This window comes from Cebidichthys violaceus, unplaced genomic scaffold (assembly GCF_023349555.1).
Source record: "Cebidichthys violaceus isolate CVI_PGR_0920_01 unplaced genomic scaffold, fCebVio1.0.p SCAF_81, whole genome shotgun sequence".
Classification (NCBI taxonomy): Eukaryota; Metazoa; Chordata; class Actinopteri; order Perciformes; family Stichaeidae; genus Cebidichthys; species Cebidichthys violaceus.
The window spans coordinates 794,714-809,713 of NW_027176966.1; the positions used below are offsets into that span (position 1 = coordinate 794,714).

The window sequence follows — 15,000 nt, forward strand, 5'->3', positions numbered from 1 at the left end:
TTGTTATTGTTCCTCGCTGACTCGCAGAAATACCGGGGCTCTGCGATGGAGCTGTAAACGAAAAAAAACCAAAAAAACCCCCCCGATGATTAATAGTTTCACTGCGGGCGGAACTCAAGACGGAACTGCTGAGGGAGACGTTTGAGGCTCCGCAATGTACAGTTTTCTATGGGACGTCAACTTGAGGCCCTCGCTCTATTTTTTTTTCACCACCAGTGTAATCACAGCGTCCTGTCACGCTGCGGGCCTCGGCTTATTATGGGATTTGAAGAACGATAAATGTAAATGGCCTTAACGAATGGGGGGGGGGGGGGTTCGTAGCGCAGTTAATTGGAAGCATATGTGCCAGTGAGCTGCAGTCCGATTATAGAAACCGCTGTGGCTGGATTCTGGCTTCTGAGGCTCCGTGACTATTATAGGAAGCGGAAAACAATCGGAGAAAAAAAAATGGAAAAATAAGAATCGTGGAGCGTCGTGTGGGTCGGCTTTCTCTCTTTGTCTGAAATGAAAATGAGTCCATTGAGACCAGCCAGAGCCATGATAACTTAAATCCGATCAACAAGACCGAAGAGGACACATGGTGCTCTCCATGTGTCCTGTTTATTCCTTCACTAAACAATGTAAACTCACTCGGGACAAGAAAGGAATAAAGCAGGTTCCCTCGATGTCGAGCCGTTCCTTTAAGCGCGGGGCATCTATTGTGAAATAAAGACAGTTTCTTAGGAAACAAGAAGGATTAAATGTCTGCTGTTTCTCTTACAGGAGAGGATGCTGAGTCAAAGTGGCGTCCACGCAAGGAGTCGGGATGTGTTTGGGCTACGCTGCCTACCAGGTAGGGTTGTGCTTTTAAAACGCACTGCTGTACTTCCTAAACGTCTGCTTCTGAGACCCGTCTTGGCCCCACAGCACAAACTCCAACTGACAGCTGCCACGCTGCTCTGGGATCAGACGAATGTCAACGCTCCTGTGTTATTGAGGCAGAAAACTGCCGCGGCGTTCGTTGTTCTCATGAGGTTTGAAATCTCCGTATTGCACGTGTGGCCGCACCTGGACCAGGAATGTCACAGGCTTTGCCTTTTGAGATGGGGAAAACATCTGCCGATGGAAAAAAAAAGGCTAACCTGAACATTCAAAAGGGGTTTGTGTCTAAGATCCAAAAGTCTTTATTGCAGAATGGAAAGTGCTCTGATGTCCAACAACATGGAATTAAAATCAGCAGCTAAAGGTGATTACAACACGGAGACATACTTACACCGCTACAACTCTATACTACAAGGAAGTGTCGTGTATTCACTGCATGCCAGAAGTAGTCGATTGGTTTATTCACTTTGTAATAACGAGTGACAGCTGTGGTTAATTTACTGGTTGGCCTCTGTTCTTGCAGTCTACTATCCTGCGACCCTCTTGGTACCTGAAACGTTGTAGATATATATATAATAATATATATATATATATATATATATATATATATTTATTTATATATATATATATATATATATATATATATATATATATATATATATATATATATACACAGTACGTTTCTCAAACGTTACGTTTCTACTTAAAAAGCTAACATTAGCAGAGTACGTTAGCACGTCATTAACTAGCGTTAGCACTTCTATGCTACGCTAGCTACTGAAGGTACGCCGGATGTGTACACTGCTTTTTAATGACTGTAACAGTGACATTTACATGAACAGTGTTGGTTCCTAATTTCATTGTCTTCTGTCTGGATGTCCAGGTGATGTGGTGGTTCACTTTAACACCGTGATCTGTATGCGTTAGCTTCTATCTTTATCTTTTTATCCTGTTATTCAGGGAGTGCAGTTAGTGACAGTGTGGGCTCCATGGTGGCTCTGACAGTACTGGTCTGCTGGTTGGTGCAGGGCCACCGGAAATCTTTGCTGCTGCAGTCTGAGTCGTTTCCCCAGCCCTGCCTTGCTCATGTTCCTGTGTCAGCAACACCCAGCTGGAGCTTTTTATAAGAATGGCAGCAGACCAGAGAGGCTGCATCTGAGACGGGCTAATCTCTAACGCTGCGTATCAGCAGTTACTCGCAACACACCAGAGCAGATGTAACTGAGTGTGTGTATGAGTGTGTGTGTGGGTGTGTGTGTGTGTGTGTGTGTGTGTGTGTGGGGTGTGTGGGTGTGTGTTGGATGGGAGTTTTGAGGTTGGGCAGATGCTTCCTCGGCCTCAGCCCGTCACCTTATGACTGATATGTCTTTAGTCACACATCTTCTTTTTTTCTTTTGTCCTCTCATACTTCATATTCATTTTATGTTTTTTTTTTCTCTTAGTTTTTTGTGGGTAAAATGATCTTGTGACCTTTTCACCCATGTTCAGTTGTACACAAACAGTCCACTCACTCATGCATGCACACATATTCGACACGAAACACACACGCTTCCTTCCTTATTTTCAATCACTTAGTCAGCTACATTTGTTTTCCAGCGGTGTGTTATCATCAAATGCTTTCCACACTCAGCTGATCCTTGACAACACACACACACACCACACACACACACACACACACACACACACACACACACACACACACACACACACACACACACGCACATGGAGATCCTATTCTTAGCTGTTAACATTTCACTGTGAAACGTTGACTCTCTTTACCTCACATTTTCCCCCTGCTGGCTTTCAACTTCATCTCCATCTCCAACACCACCCTGCTGTTCACTTTCTGCTCTTTTTCTTCCCTCTCTCCCTCCCTCCCTCCCTCCCTCCATCCCTCTCTCTCCACCTCCATTCCAGGCAGATTAGAAACACAGCTGTCCGTGAGAACCTGCTTTATATTAAGAGCGAGGGAAGAAGAAACGTGTCGGCAGCATTGTTAAGTCTCTTCTTTTTTTCTTCTTCTCTTTTCCATCGAGACAGAGGAGCTAAAATGACTTGCTAATAGTCTGATGTAAATGTAAAACACCATTTTATTTTTTGGACATTTTTGCGAACCGATTCGGATTTCAGGCAGGGAATTCTATCCCTTGGCTTAGTGCACCTTCTGCGGAGTAAGTGTTGAGACAATTTGTGAGAACAAGTTCACTTTGAGACACAAAGGAGTCGCGAGTCAGTGTTACCCCCACCGAGTGGAAGGGCTCACGTTGCACCTGTGGACGCTCTCGCTTTCTCCCTTTTCTCTTTCATGCACGTACTCTGCAGAAGGACGGATCACCTGTCCACGCTGCGTAAAAAAAAAATATATTTTTTGGGGGGAGGGGAGGGGGGGGGTCATATCAATAACAACACAGTGGTGCTTTTGTTGCACTTTACGGTAAATTAGGGATTGCTGTGAAAACAGGAACCTGTCTCGAGCTGGATCCACTGAACAAGTCGAGAGCAGCCGCAGTCCTCTCAAAAATCAGAAATATGTCTGCAGAAGTCGTCCCGTTGTCCCAGTAGTTAACGGACAGTGCTCGGTGTCCCGCCGCGTTCTCATGTGACACCGGGACACAGGACCGCAGAAACCGAGCCGGCCCCGCGGGAGGGCAAGCGGGTCAGCACAGCTCCGGCAGCCATAGGTAGATCATGTACCTTTTTCAATGCTGCGAGTAGTAGGGGGGGGGGGGTGGGGGGGGGGGGGGGGGGGGGGGGGGGGGGGTATACTGTCCGTTCACACACAATGCCAAGAGTCCAGGACCCCCTTCAGAGCAACTTCACAATCCCCCTTTCTCCACAGTCTCACGTTACTGTGGGATTAAAGGCTGTCAATCAGCTTCATCCCTCGTCGATTGATGGACAAGAGGCCGGAGCGTCCATATTTCTACACCGGGGCTTCGATCTTTGGGTTCTCTGTGCTGTAGTTGGTCAACGGGGCATTCTTCTGGATATGTTGTGTTCATATAAGGCAGACTTTTAGGCTGGACTTTTCTCATTGTTGTGAGAATAACCTCATCAGCTGCTGGTTTGTCGGAAACACCTGCATTCCTAGATTCGACCCCAACGTGACCCGTTGCTGGTCTCTCCTGGTCTCTCCTGGTCCCTCCCGGTGGGGTTGAGGAGGACCGGAAACCTCTCCGCTCTGCGTGTCTGCCTGCTGAAAATGAGGAACAAATGTGACGAAACAAATAAAACTGAGACTGAGAGCGTGTGGTTTGTAGTCCTCTCAGCTGTGTTTTCTCAGGCGGATTCTTCAGGTCGCTCTCTCCTCATCAGTGACCACAACATCAACAGAAGCCGCTGGACCAGTAAAGGGGGGAAACTCAAATGTATACTTAATGTAGAAAAATATCCTTTAGCCATGTAAGGAATGCTCTTTTAAAATGCTTTCTTTAACACATTCCATGAAACCTTCTAGTCTTGGACTGTGTTCGAAATGGCTTAATAAAGTTTAACTGCATACATACTGCAGTCTGCATACTGCCTACTAAATTAAACGATTAAGTACGCCAGGCAGCAGACTGTTCGTACGCAAGTATTCTCGAGCAATATATAGTGTTCAATATATTTTCTATAATTCATTATAAATGTGAGCTCCTGCGTTTTCTACCCTTAACTGTGCCTTAGCGTCACTTGCCATGTTCAGAATTTCATCCAACGGTTTAATTATTTAAACCCTCTGCCTTGCAGTCCGCCGTCCGTCGGTCTGAAGAGCGGCCGCAATGCATTATGGGGCGGTTGAGCATGTCCATTAAGCTCAAGTCTCATCTGGTGTACATCTTCTGGCGTACACAAAATCCATATGAAATGCAGTCAGAACGCACTAAAATGTCCATTTTTACGTCATACTTAGTACGAATGGTCTGCGATGTCAAACGGACCCAAACACGTTGTCAGTATTTAGATTGAATTGATTTCTTCCACTCGGCTTCCTCGAGGATTAGAGGTTGAAGGAGCTCCTGCGTTAGTCGAGCGTTCGCCGTTACTCTCCGTCTGTAGCTCTCCAGGAAGCACATCAAATGTTTTATTTGAATAAAGGACAACGGTCTTGTTAAAAAAACACCTTCGCTTTTACGGCTGACTCACTCTGGGCCGAACCACCTGCTCACACAAACTTCTTACATCTCACCAAAGAGTGCAAACAGGCCCAGAAGCCTCTGCTCCCCCCCCCCCCCCCCCCCCCCCCCCCCCCCCCCCACCTCTCCTCTGCACGCTACAGGAATGTTTTCGGCTCCGTTGCACCCTGGGGAGACATTAAAACGAGGCACGGAAAAGCCACAGATTGTCCTCTGAAAGACACAACAAGGGTTCACTTGGGTTCACTTGTGTTCACTTGTGTTCACACTGAGCATCTCAAATCTCTGTCGCTGGATCACGTGCGGTCTGATTTAATTGATAAGTTTTCGTGCGTGGTTTGGAGGCTGAAGGGAGTGAGCGTAATCACAGAGAGCACGCCCTGAGACTTAAACTGCTCTTGTGCAATCAGCAAATGATGGTGTTGGAAATAAAGTCTCTTCTTCCTCTTTCTCTCGCAGCATAAACAAGTGCTTCATGTCTTTCTGTTGACGCCTTAGTTTCCCCACAAAACATTCTAAAAGTAGCCCAACTGCTAATTTGTCATGTCAGTTTTAAGCGCCGAGCTAGTTCCTTCCACATGTGCAGAGTTCTGTGTTTCCCTCGGAATGTTTTTTTAGTGTTTTTTTTTTTGTTTTTTTTTTCAGTTTCGAGGGGACCGGCAGTCTCTCCTCGTCCGTTTCATGGTCTTTGAGTCAATATGAAAACATTTTCCTTGCCATGTGTCTGGCCAAACACTCCTCTTGTTGTTGACAAAAAGGCCATTTTCTCCTCACTACCCCAACCTGGACTCTGTTGCCATCGAAACACTCAGTCTAGCTGGCAAAGGCTTTGTATTCCTGCAGGAAACCGTTTGAAATGTGCTGTCTCACCGCTGTGTGTGTGTGTGTGTGTGTGTGTGTGTGTGTGTGTGTGTGTGTGTGTGTGTGTGTGTGTGTGTGTGTGTGTGTGTGTGTGTTTTCTTCCCCCTTTGAAAGTGTTTGTCCACGTCTGTGTTTGTTTGTAAGAGAATTCTCTGGGTGAAAAGTTTGTTTTTGGAAGCTTTTGTTCTGGAATGTCAGATTGCTTCTTCAACCTTCCTCTCCACTTAGGAATGTGGATCCATCTCAATCAGCAGATTACTAATAAAGGACACATTTCAACATATCAAATTATTAAAACTTGAAATGCATATGTTTGTGCATGGGTAGACATTTCTCAAAAGTCTAGATGTTTATTTTCGAGATTTAAGCTTTCATTTAAAGAAGCCTCTACAGTAGATGATGCTCGTCTTCTCCGAGTCATCGACCCTCATTGGCCTTTCCAGTTACCCAATTATTCAAATCTTTCGCAAATTATCCGCTGACTTTCATTTCTTATGCCATGCAGTTCTTAAATGATTCTTGACTTTACACCTACAGTAACTTCTTGCAGCTAAGATTGTCTTTGGGGGATATGTGCTGTAGCTCACTGAGATTTGTTCATCCACTCGTATGCAGATGTGAACGAACTGGTGTAGTGTGAGACGGTGTTTGTGCTGTTCTTCCTGCTCCTCCCGGTTCATCCTCTGTGGCCCGAGGACTTGCAACAATGAGCTTGACCTTTTTGTGTTTGACGGTATTCGTTACACCCACTCCCAGTAGCTCCCTCAGTGGACGTCCACGCTGCTGTTTGTTTCTCCGTTCACTTCCTGTTATGTATCCTCTGAAGAGCCCCCCCCCCCCCCCCCCCACACACACACACACACACACACACACACACCTCTACACACTCGGTTATGTAACTGTATCTGACATGTATACAAACCTACACTACCCATACGTTCCATCCTGTAACCTCTGCATTCCATCTCCCTTGTGCCCCCCCCCCCCCCCCCCTCCTCCAGGCGAGTGTGTGCTTCAGCGAGCCGTGATGGTGAGGAAGAAGCTGACAGCTAGGGAAGGAAGGGGTTGGGTGTCTGGGACCCTCTTCTGTACCCACTTCAGAGTGGCCTTTGTGCCCCAGGACAGTCCCAAAGCTGACGTGAGTCCTATTCAGCGCTCTTACTCACAGCCTATTCTGGTGTGATAATGCGGTGTGACTGTCTGCGTAAAGGATGGCATGGTGAAATACATGAAGGACGTTCCATTTAATGAAAGAATGGTGATGTTGCAGGACAATGCAGATCCGGTGCTGTTAGGGGACCATGATGTGGCTTTGGCGTCCATAGAGAAGGTTGTGGTCGGTAAGTGAAACCTCAACGCACGCCCCCATGTTTACCCCGGACCACAGAGACTGCTGGGGATATGTTGCAACGACATATTGACTCGTCCAATCACAGAGCAGTATTCTGTGCGTCCTGCCTTCTGAATGCTACAGCTAACGACTGTCAGACGCTAGTAATCCGTTCTTGTGTTGCTTGTAATGAAGGTAAGAGAAAACTGACATGGGTTTTTTTTTTCAGTTCGTGAAAATGGTTTTGATAAAATCTCCAGACCCGAGTGCTTATCATTCAGGAGGGTGAGGGTTATTACCACAGCAGGTGACTCCGCCGTCACCAATTCAGACTGCTAGAGAGGTGTCCACTGAACGTAAATATTGTCTGTTGCGGAAAACATGCTGACCATAAATAGCATCAGAAGTGGAATTTGATTCCGTTAGAATTTTAAGGTTTCTAAAACCGGCATAATGGTGTTTTAATACAAGTAATAAGGACACTTCCCCAGCATTACTAAAATGTAATTATGCAACATGAGATATTTAAATAACGTGCAGGTTTTTGGCTCCCTTGTAAAGTTATTTTCAGTAGGGCCCACATACTGTGGACTCCATGTTACTCTTGACCCATTTGTCTGTTTCATGTTTAATTAGGCCACTCCCCCCCCCCCCCCCCCTCTCTCTCTCTCTCTCTTTGTTGCAGTGGGCCCAAACAGGACCAAGCTGGTGACCCCAAACTCCTCCCTGAAGTTCACTCCAGAGGAGCTGGTACTGTACTGCAGGGACCTGCGAGTCGTCTGCTTCCTGTTCGACCGCCTCACTCCTGACGCACAAGTCGTCGAGGTGAGCGCCCACTCCTCTGATTTTAAGGAATTTCACCTTCTCATTTTAAGCTTCCACCGGCTTAAACGCTGCACTTTTGTGTGCCCAGTCCAAAAAAAAAACAGGAATTTGCAGACAGCCACTGATTCTTTTCCAGACTTAAAAAACACAAAAAGTCCAATTACCTGTGTGTTTCAATGAGCCCTGTTTTTATGCCTTCTTTTACGCACTTTCCAAATTCTTCTCCTGGACATGTGTGCTCCTGGGTTGGTCAATATTTGCATGCGGCTGCATCTTTCGGGGGTTGCATTGTGTGTGTGTGTTGGGCTTAGACCCGAGGCTCTGGTTACTGTCTCACCGTTCAGCAGTCACGTCGGAGCCTAAAGACTCGTGCCTGGAGACGGTGATCTGTACCATACACCGGTGATGTTGACAGCTGATGACCTTTGTCATGCTGATGGGCTCACTGTGGTTTCCCTCCTCAGATGACCTACACCATCGCCAAGACCTACCAGCCTCTTAAACCAGGGTCCGTTTTATCTTTCCAGAACGCTGCCCTGGGGAGCGTAGGTGAGTAGATGAATGCGTTCAGCCTCATCTACGACCAGGCATGGTCTCCCTGGCACCGGTACAATAGCTCATCAGTCTGTCTATCATCCGGCAGCTGTGTTGAGTCATCGGGGACATGGAGGACTTCAATATAGCTCACATGTTCTTTTGGGTTTTCATCCTTTTGCTTTGTTATACTAGACTCACAATATTAATAATGATATAGAACAGGTAGTCGTGACCTCCTGCGGAGATATACAGTTAGGTCCATAAATATTTGGACATTGACACAATTTTCATCATTTTGGCTCTGTACACCACCACAATGGATTTTGAATGAAACAATCAGGATGTGCTTTCAGTGCAGACTTTCAGCTTTAATTTGAGGGTATTTACATCCCAATCAGGTGAACGGTGTAGGAATTACAACACATTTTATATGTGGCCCCTCCTTTTTAAGGGACCAAAAGTAATTGGACAAACTAACATAATCATCAATGTAGTTGTCACTTGGGATGTAAATACCCTCAAATTAAAGCTGAAAGTCTGCACTGAAAGCACATCCTGACTCTTTCATTCAAAATCCATTGTGGTGGTGTACAGAGCCAAAATGATGAAAATTGTGTCAATGTCCAAATATTTATGGACCTAACTGTACGTGGGAAATTAAATAATGTTTCAGGCACTATAGCCTCACACGTGTGTCTGTTTGGATGTTTATGACACGAAAATGATCCAAAGTGTCTCATCGGTAAGTCTGTCATTCATTCTCTCCTTGTGCATATTTCACCGTGATGAATATTCATAGAAATAACAGCTCTGTGGAGGTGAGAGATGCAGCATGAATGTGTCAGTCATGCGCTGTGCTAGCGTTCTAAAGCCTCGAATGTTTTCTCCCGGTGAGCCTTTTTCGTCGAGTCTGTTCTCACTTTGGTTTTCACCCTCACCAGCACCAGCTCCAGGGAACAGAATGTACCCAAAAAAAAAAAAAACCCCACTGCTTTTCATTTACACTAAGACTTCGACTCTGTTTCATCTATTTTAGCCGTACCATCAGGACAAGATGGTGCAACTTAAGACTGGAGCGAATATTAAACGGGGAAACGTAACGGTTTCCGTGCCGACCGGAGTGACGTAAAAAAAAAAAAAAAGCTCACATCCTCCTCTCCGGCTGGTAAAATTAGAAACGTTCTCATCTGTTATGATTCAAGGAAAATGCTGTCTTTGAAACCATGCCCAGATGTGAGGAAACCACTGAGTGGTTTGAAAGCGAGGCTCAATAAAATCTTCATGGGGCTGATATTTGACGGTGATGGAAAGCCTCAGTTTATGAAAGATTAAACCGCAGTAATTAAATGTAATATTGTGCTATCAGAGAGAGGGGAACCGACTCGGTGCGTCAGCGAATAACACACACTTTACATCTCACTCGTAAAACGAAAAGATGATGCGCGGGTTAGACACTAAGCCGCCGGCTGTTCACCTCGACCGTATAGAGTAACGTGAGCCTGACTGTACAATACATTATGCTATGTTAAAGTCACGGAGCTGTGGAGACTGTCAGCAGTTGGATAAATAATGCAGCCCCCCCCCCCCCCCCCTCTGAAACAAGTCGCTAGATGACCCACAGTTAACCTCTGCCCCAGGGGTCAAGTGTGTCCAGTGTGTTGAAGACGTGACTTCAACATTTCCCTAAAGATTCAATCACAGCCTGAGATTGTCACGGTCAGTTATTAGTTATTAGATGTGTTCATATATCCAGTGGCACTAAGACACACGTTTGTAAGAGTGTTGTATAGAGTAGCTGTATGTATAGTACACTGTTACTGCTGGGGCAGCAGAATGTGCACCCCGAAATAAATGAAGACAACGCTGCATGTGACAACTTAAATATTTCCCAAAACTGACCTCAACAATTCATCAGCTCTTCTCATGAAACACGAGGGTAGCGCTTTATTAGTTACTCTCTGATCCGCCATTGGCAACCGTTTTGAGGAATTGAGCAACGAATTCTTGGCCTTTTTGGTTGCCATCAATAGGGACAGCAAAACAACACCCTAAAATAAATGAAGGACTGCCAATTATTTCTTCAATTTAACGATCAATCGTCTGGTCTGTAAAATGTCGGGAACAATGCTCTTAACAAGCTCCCAAAGTCACATCTTTAGATTGTTTGTTTTTTCCAACAAACTGTACAAAACCCAAATAAATCCCAGTTAACGATGATATAAAACAGAAATAATGAGCAAATGCTCACGTTAGAGAAGCTGGACATATTTGAATGAGTCGGCCCTTCTCATAAGGTAGTGCACTGTTAGATCAGTCCACTGCAGTAGCTTCATACCACATCTGGGCTCATTTCGCTGAATTGCCATTCCCCCATATATGTTGTGTTTGTAGTCACAATACCCTCACACACACACACACACACACACACACACTGTACCCGGACCTAAGCATGAAAACAACATTTACACTCCGACACAAGATATTGGGTATTATTGAGATGTTACTATTTTTTATTTTTTTTTTGTCTTCCCAGAAATGAAGCAGTTTCTAAGCAACCGTCGACGGAACACCCACATGAACTGGTTTGAGTCTGCCTCGGACTGGGAGCAAGAGCTGGAGAGATGCGGGGCCACTGGCTGGAGAGTCAGCTCAGTCAACGACCGCTTCGAGATGTCCACCAGGTAAGAAGCAACCGGCGCGTCTTTGTGTCTGGTACGTTTAAACGTGGTGCATTATGGTCTATCCGAGTCAAGTCTGAGCTCCTATAAACCACCCAGTTAAATCTCATCCGCATCCTTCTCCGTTTCCCCGTCAAGCCTGCCGAGATCCATCGTGGTTCCACAGAAGGTTTTGGACACTGAGCTGAAGAAAAGCTTCGCCCACTTCAACGAAGGACGCATCCCCGTGAGTGCACTCATCAACTGCCGCTTCACGTACCACCGCTCCTTTCAGACCGCTTCATTGAAGGCCCAGTGGAACGGAGAGTCAGGGTGTTTTTCAGCTTCTCTACTGTGACTGTTCCCCAGTGGAACGGAATATTTGAGCGGTGTACAGTCACAAGAGGGATTTAAATATAATCCCTTGCATTTGATTTAATACGGAGCTTCAGAGGACTGTGGCTCCACACACACACACACACACACACACACACACACACACACACACACACACACACCTCTGTTGTCGCTAAAAGCTGCAGATTGACATGATCGTATTGGTCTAAACTGGTTGGTTCTAGCTTAAGTAAGCACACTTCATATTTTGTTTTAAATTCATGTGTTAAGAGCCTCAATCTTGTGAAAAAGTGTTTGTATACATGTTCTACATATTTTGATATATTATTGGAATAGTCCTGGACTCCAGACCGCATGTGTAATTCCTGTATTTGTAACTTCATAACCAAAAATGAACTATGCCGTCATCCTTTAGATATATTTTCCTTTCTCACAAACATTCCTGTGAGACAAATTACCCAGATGACCACAGATGCGGTGAGTGTCTTCGGGGAGTTTTGACAATGCGGGACGTGACATTGTGTTTTTTTGCGTCGCAGCGCTGGTGTTGGCGACACCCTCGAGGCAGTGATCTACTGCGAATGGCCAGCTTCCAGAACAACATCTACCACGAGAAAGACGACATCAGGTGTGTGAATGTGTTCGAAGGCGATTCAGCCGGCAGTCTCGACTTGCAGGCTGTAACTCTCACGAGGCAAAGCAGCGCTACAGTAAAACCAATCAGGGGTTTGATGTCGCGCCTTAAAGCTGCCGTCAGTTCGTTTTCGTCATCCTGTAGAGAAGATAGAGAAGATGCAATGTTGTGTTTTTGTTGGTTACCTAAATACAGGAAACCACACTGCTGAACTAAAATAGTACAACTTGTTCACGAAGCTTGCCGATGTGTCGGCGCGTTAACAAAGTTCTCCCCCAAGTTCTCCCACACAACTTCCTTTCTCCGTTCTCCACACTGGCTCCCTGTAAGAGCTCATCCAGTCTAAGACTCTGGTGCTAGAATACAGGGCAGTGAAAGGAACAGCTCCTTCCTATCTCCAGGCCACGGTCAAGCCTTACACCCCCGCCTGACCACTTCGCTCTGCTGCCTCGGGGCGATCGGTCGCCCCGTCGCTCAGAGGTCCCGGCGGCCGATCGACCCGGTCACGGCTGTTTTCTGTCCTGGCCCCACAGTGGTGGAATGAACTCCCCACTGACGTCAGGACAGCGGAGTCGCTGCCCATCTTTCATCAGGCTGAAAACCCACCTCTTCAGGAAGTGCTACCCTGAGCCTTCCACTTAGCACTTATTGTATTCATACTAGCTTGTTGCACTTATTGTAGTCATATTACTTATAGCACTGTTGTTGTTTTTCTTGTTTCTGCACTGTACTTTGCCTCTGAGTTATGCTCTGCTTCATGCTCTTAGATGCTTGTTTGGAAAAGGAAATGTACTTATGACTTCTGGTGACTAGTAGTTCTTTTGATTACCAATGTTGATGCACTTATTGTAAGTCGCTTTGGATAAAAGCGTCTGCTAAATGACTGTAATGTAATGTAATGTAATGTAATGTAATGTAACAGCCGGGTGTGTTCTGCAGAAACCTGGAGATGATCCTGTTCGGCTGCCAGTCGTCTCTGTGTGTGGTGGTGGAGCTGGGCGAGGAGCTGCCCTCGCCTGCAGACATCCAGCTGGCTCACAGCCGCCTGCGCGCCCTCTGTCTGGGAGGTGGGGACGAGACACGCACACACACACACACACACACACACACACACACACACACACACACAACACATGAGCAAATATATGTAGTCAGCATGAAAAACAATGTTGCATAATAGTGAGTTGTGACAAATGAAGCGTCCACATCTTTCACTGGTTACATAGACCTCTATCAAGTAAGCAAGGTGGTCTGAAGGGTCCTTGACACAGAACTACGTACTTCGAAATTCGTGATTTGAATCAGTCGGCTTCATTTGGCGGCCCGTCACTGGCATCATATCTCCTTTGCGCTTGCCTCGGCGCTCTGGTAGTCCGCCAGACGCTGTCATAATTTGGCTTTTTAATCGAAGCTCGTAGCTCCTCCTGGTCGTCCTTTGACTGACAGGACCCCCCCCAACGGCAGACACATTACACATTCTGCATTTAAGTCACTTATTCATTCAAAAGAGTCAGTTTGTCGTCCAGACCGCTGAGGCTCTCTACATGCTCCACAGAAGTCCTTCTTTCTTTGTACATTTCAAAAAATGCTAGATTTACATCACTGTTTTGTCAAGAGTTGTTTTTCGTCTGACGCTCCAACGCTAGCGGCTCAAAACGGGCGTTGCGAGATGTCCTTTTATTTTTTTTAGTTTTTGTCATGTCGGCACACACAGCACATTCCACGGTTGAGTAAACAGAGAGATGACAAAACTCACGGTCGTCTACAACTACTGGAACTGGAACGCTGACCTGTCTAAACCTCCCCCACACACACACACACACACACACACACACACACACACACACACACACACACACACACACACACACACACACACACACACACACACACACACACACACTCTCTCTCTCTCTCTTTTGCACACGGACAACGTGTAAAGGTCACCGATTATCACGGTTCACACGTTTGTCAGCTCTGTGTTTTGTGTTTTGTGTTTTGTGGGCGAGAACTTCACAGCTCAGAGGGCTCTGGGTAGAACTAGATAGAAAATGAAAATAGACTTTGGGGACTGAATCAGGGGCTAATCTGTTTGAGATTATTCCATTTAAGGTTATTTTGAGGAGGAAGCTTTTCCGTCGGTGTGAAAATAGTCCAATTTATGTTTTAAATCGCACATTCTGCTCTCAGTTAGTAACAGCTAGACTGCAGCATTAAGCAGTAAAATGTACTAATTTCAATGTGAGTTGACCCCGGTCGGTTAATTTAGACATTGAATTATCAATTTGATGACCCCATTTGCTAAATGAGCATACAGCATTTTGAAAAGAGGCCTGGAAGAGTCAGCTGGAGTACAGGGATCCCCCCCCCCCCTTCCTGGGCCCTTTTAAAGGCTTTTATGCATTTGTAGTGATACATTATATGTCTGGACATGATCTGTTCTGGCTTCTAGATATCTCCACATCTGTGTCGGTGCCTGATGACAAATGGCTGTCTACCCTGGAAAGCACCCACTGGCTCGACTACATCAGGTAGTTCTTCCAACCCATGGATATTTATTGACAAGTAGTTTATTACATTTCCAACATATTTGTGAACGCGATTGCTGTGTTTGTAAGCGTACTGAGGTGAACCCGGTTTGATGTGATCCGGCTGCCCCTCTGTCCCCCCACCCAGGGCCTGTCTGAGGAAAGCGTCGGAGGTCGCCTGCCTGCTCCGTGGCGGTCACCTGACTGTGGCGCTGCAAGGTGAGTCACGTGACCCAGAACCCGGCTCATATTATTCGATCCATTCATTATTCACGGCGCCTCCCTCTCATTAATC

At 46.0% G+C, this 15,000-nt stretch overlaps 1 protein-coding gene across 1 annotated transcript in view; it reads left to right on the plus strand.

Moving 5' to 3' along the window:
• Positions 1–6: 6 nt before the first annotated feature.
• mtmr11 (myotubularin related protein 11) overlaps positions 7–15,000 on the plus strand; it is a 23,736-nt gene continuing 8,742 nt past the window's right edge. Inside the window, exons 1-11 of the mRNA XM_068702150.1 lie at positions 7–832; positions 6,839–6,975; positions 7,108–7,177; positions 7,853–7,992; positions 8,457–8,541; positions 11,063–11,210; positions 11,346–11,433; positions 12,083–12,171; positions 13,117–13,244; positions 14,630–14,708; positions 14,854–14,924. Coding sequence (XP_068558251.1) covers positions 769–832; positions 6,839–6,975; positions 7,108–7,177; positions 7,853–7,992; positions 8,457–8,541; positions 11,063–11,210; positions 11,346–11,433; positions 12,083–12,171; positions 13,117–13,244; positions 14,630–14,708; positions 14,854–14,924 — 1,099 coding nt within the window. The 5' untranslated portion in view covers positions 7–768. The remainder of the gene's footprint in view (positions 833–6,838; positions 6,976–7,107; positions 7,178–7,852; positions 7,993–8,456; positions 8,542–11,062; positions 11,211–11,345; positions 11,434–12,082; positions 12,172–13,116; positions 13,245–14,629; positions 14,709–14,853; positions 14,925–15,000) is intronic.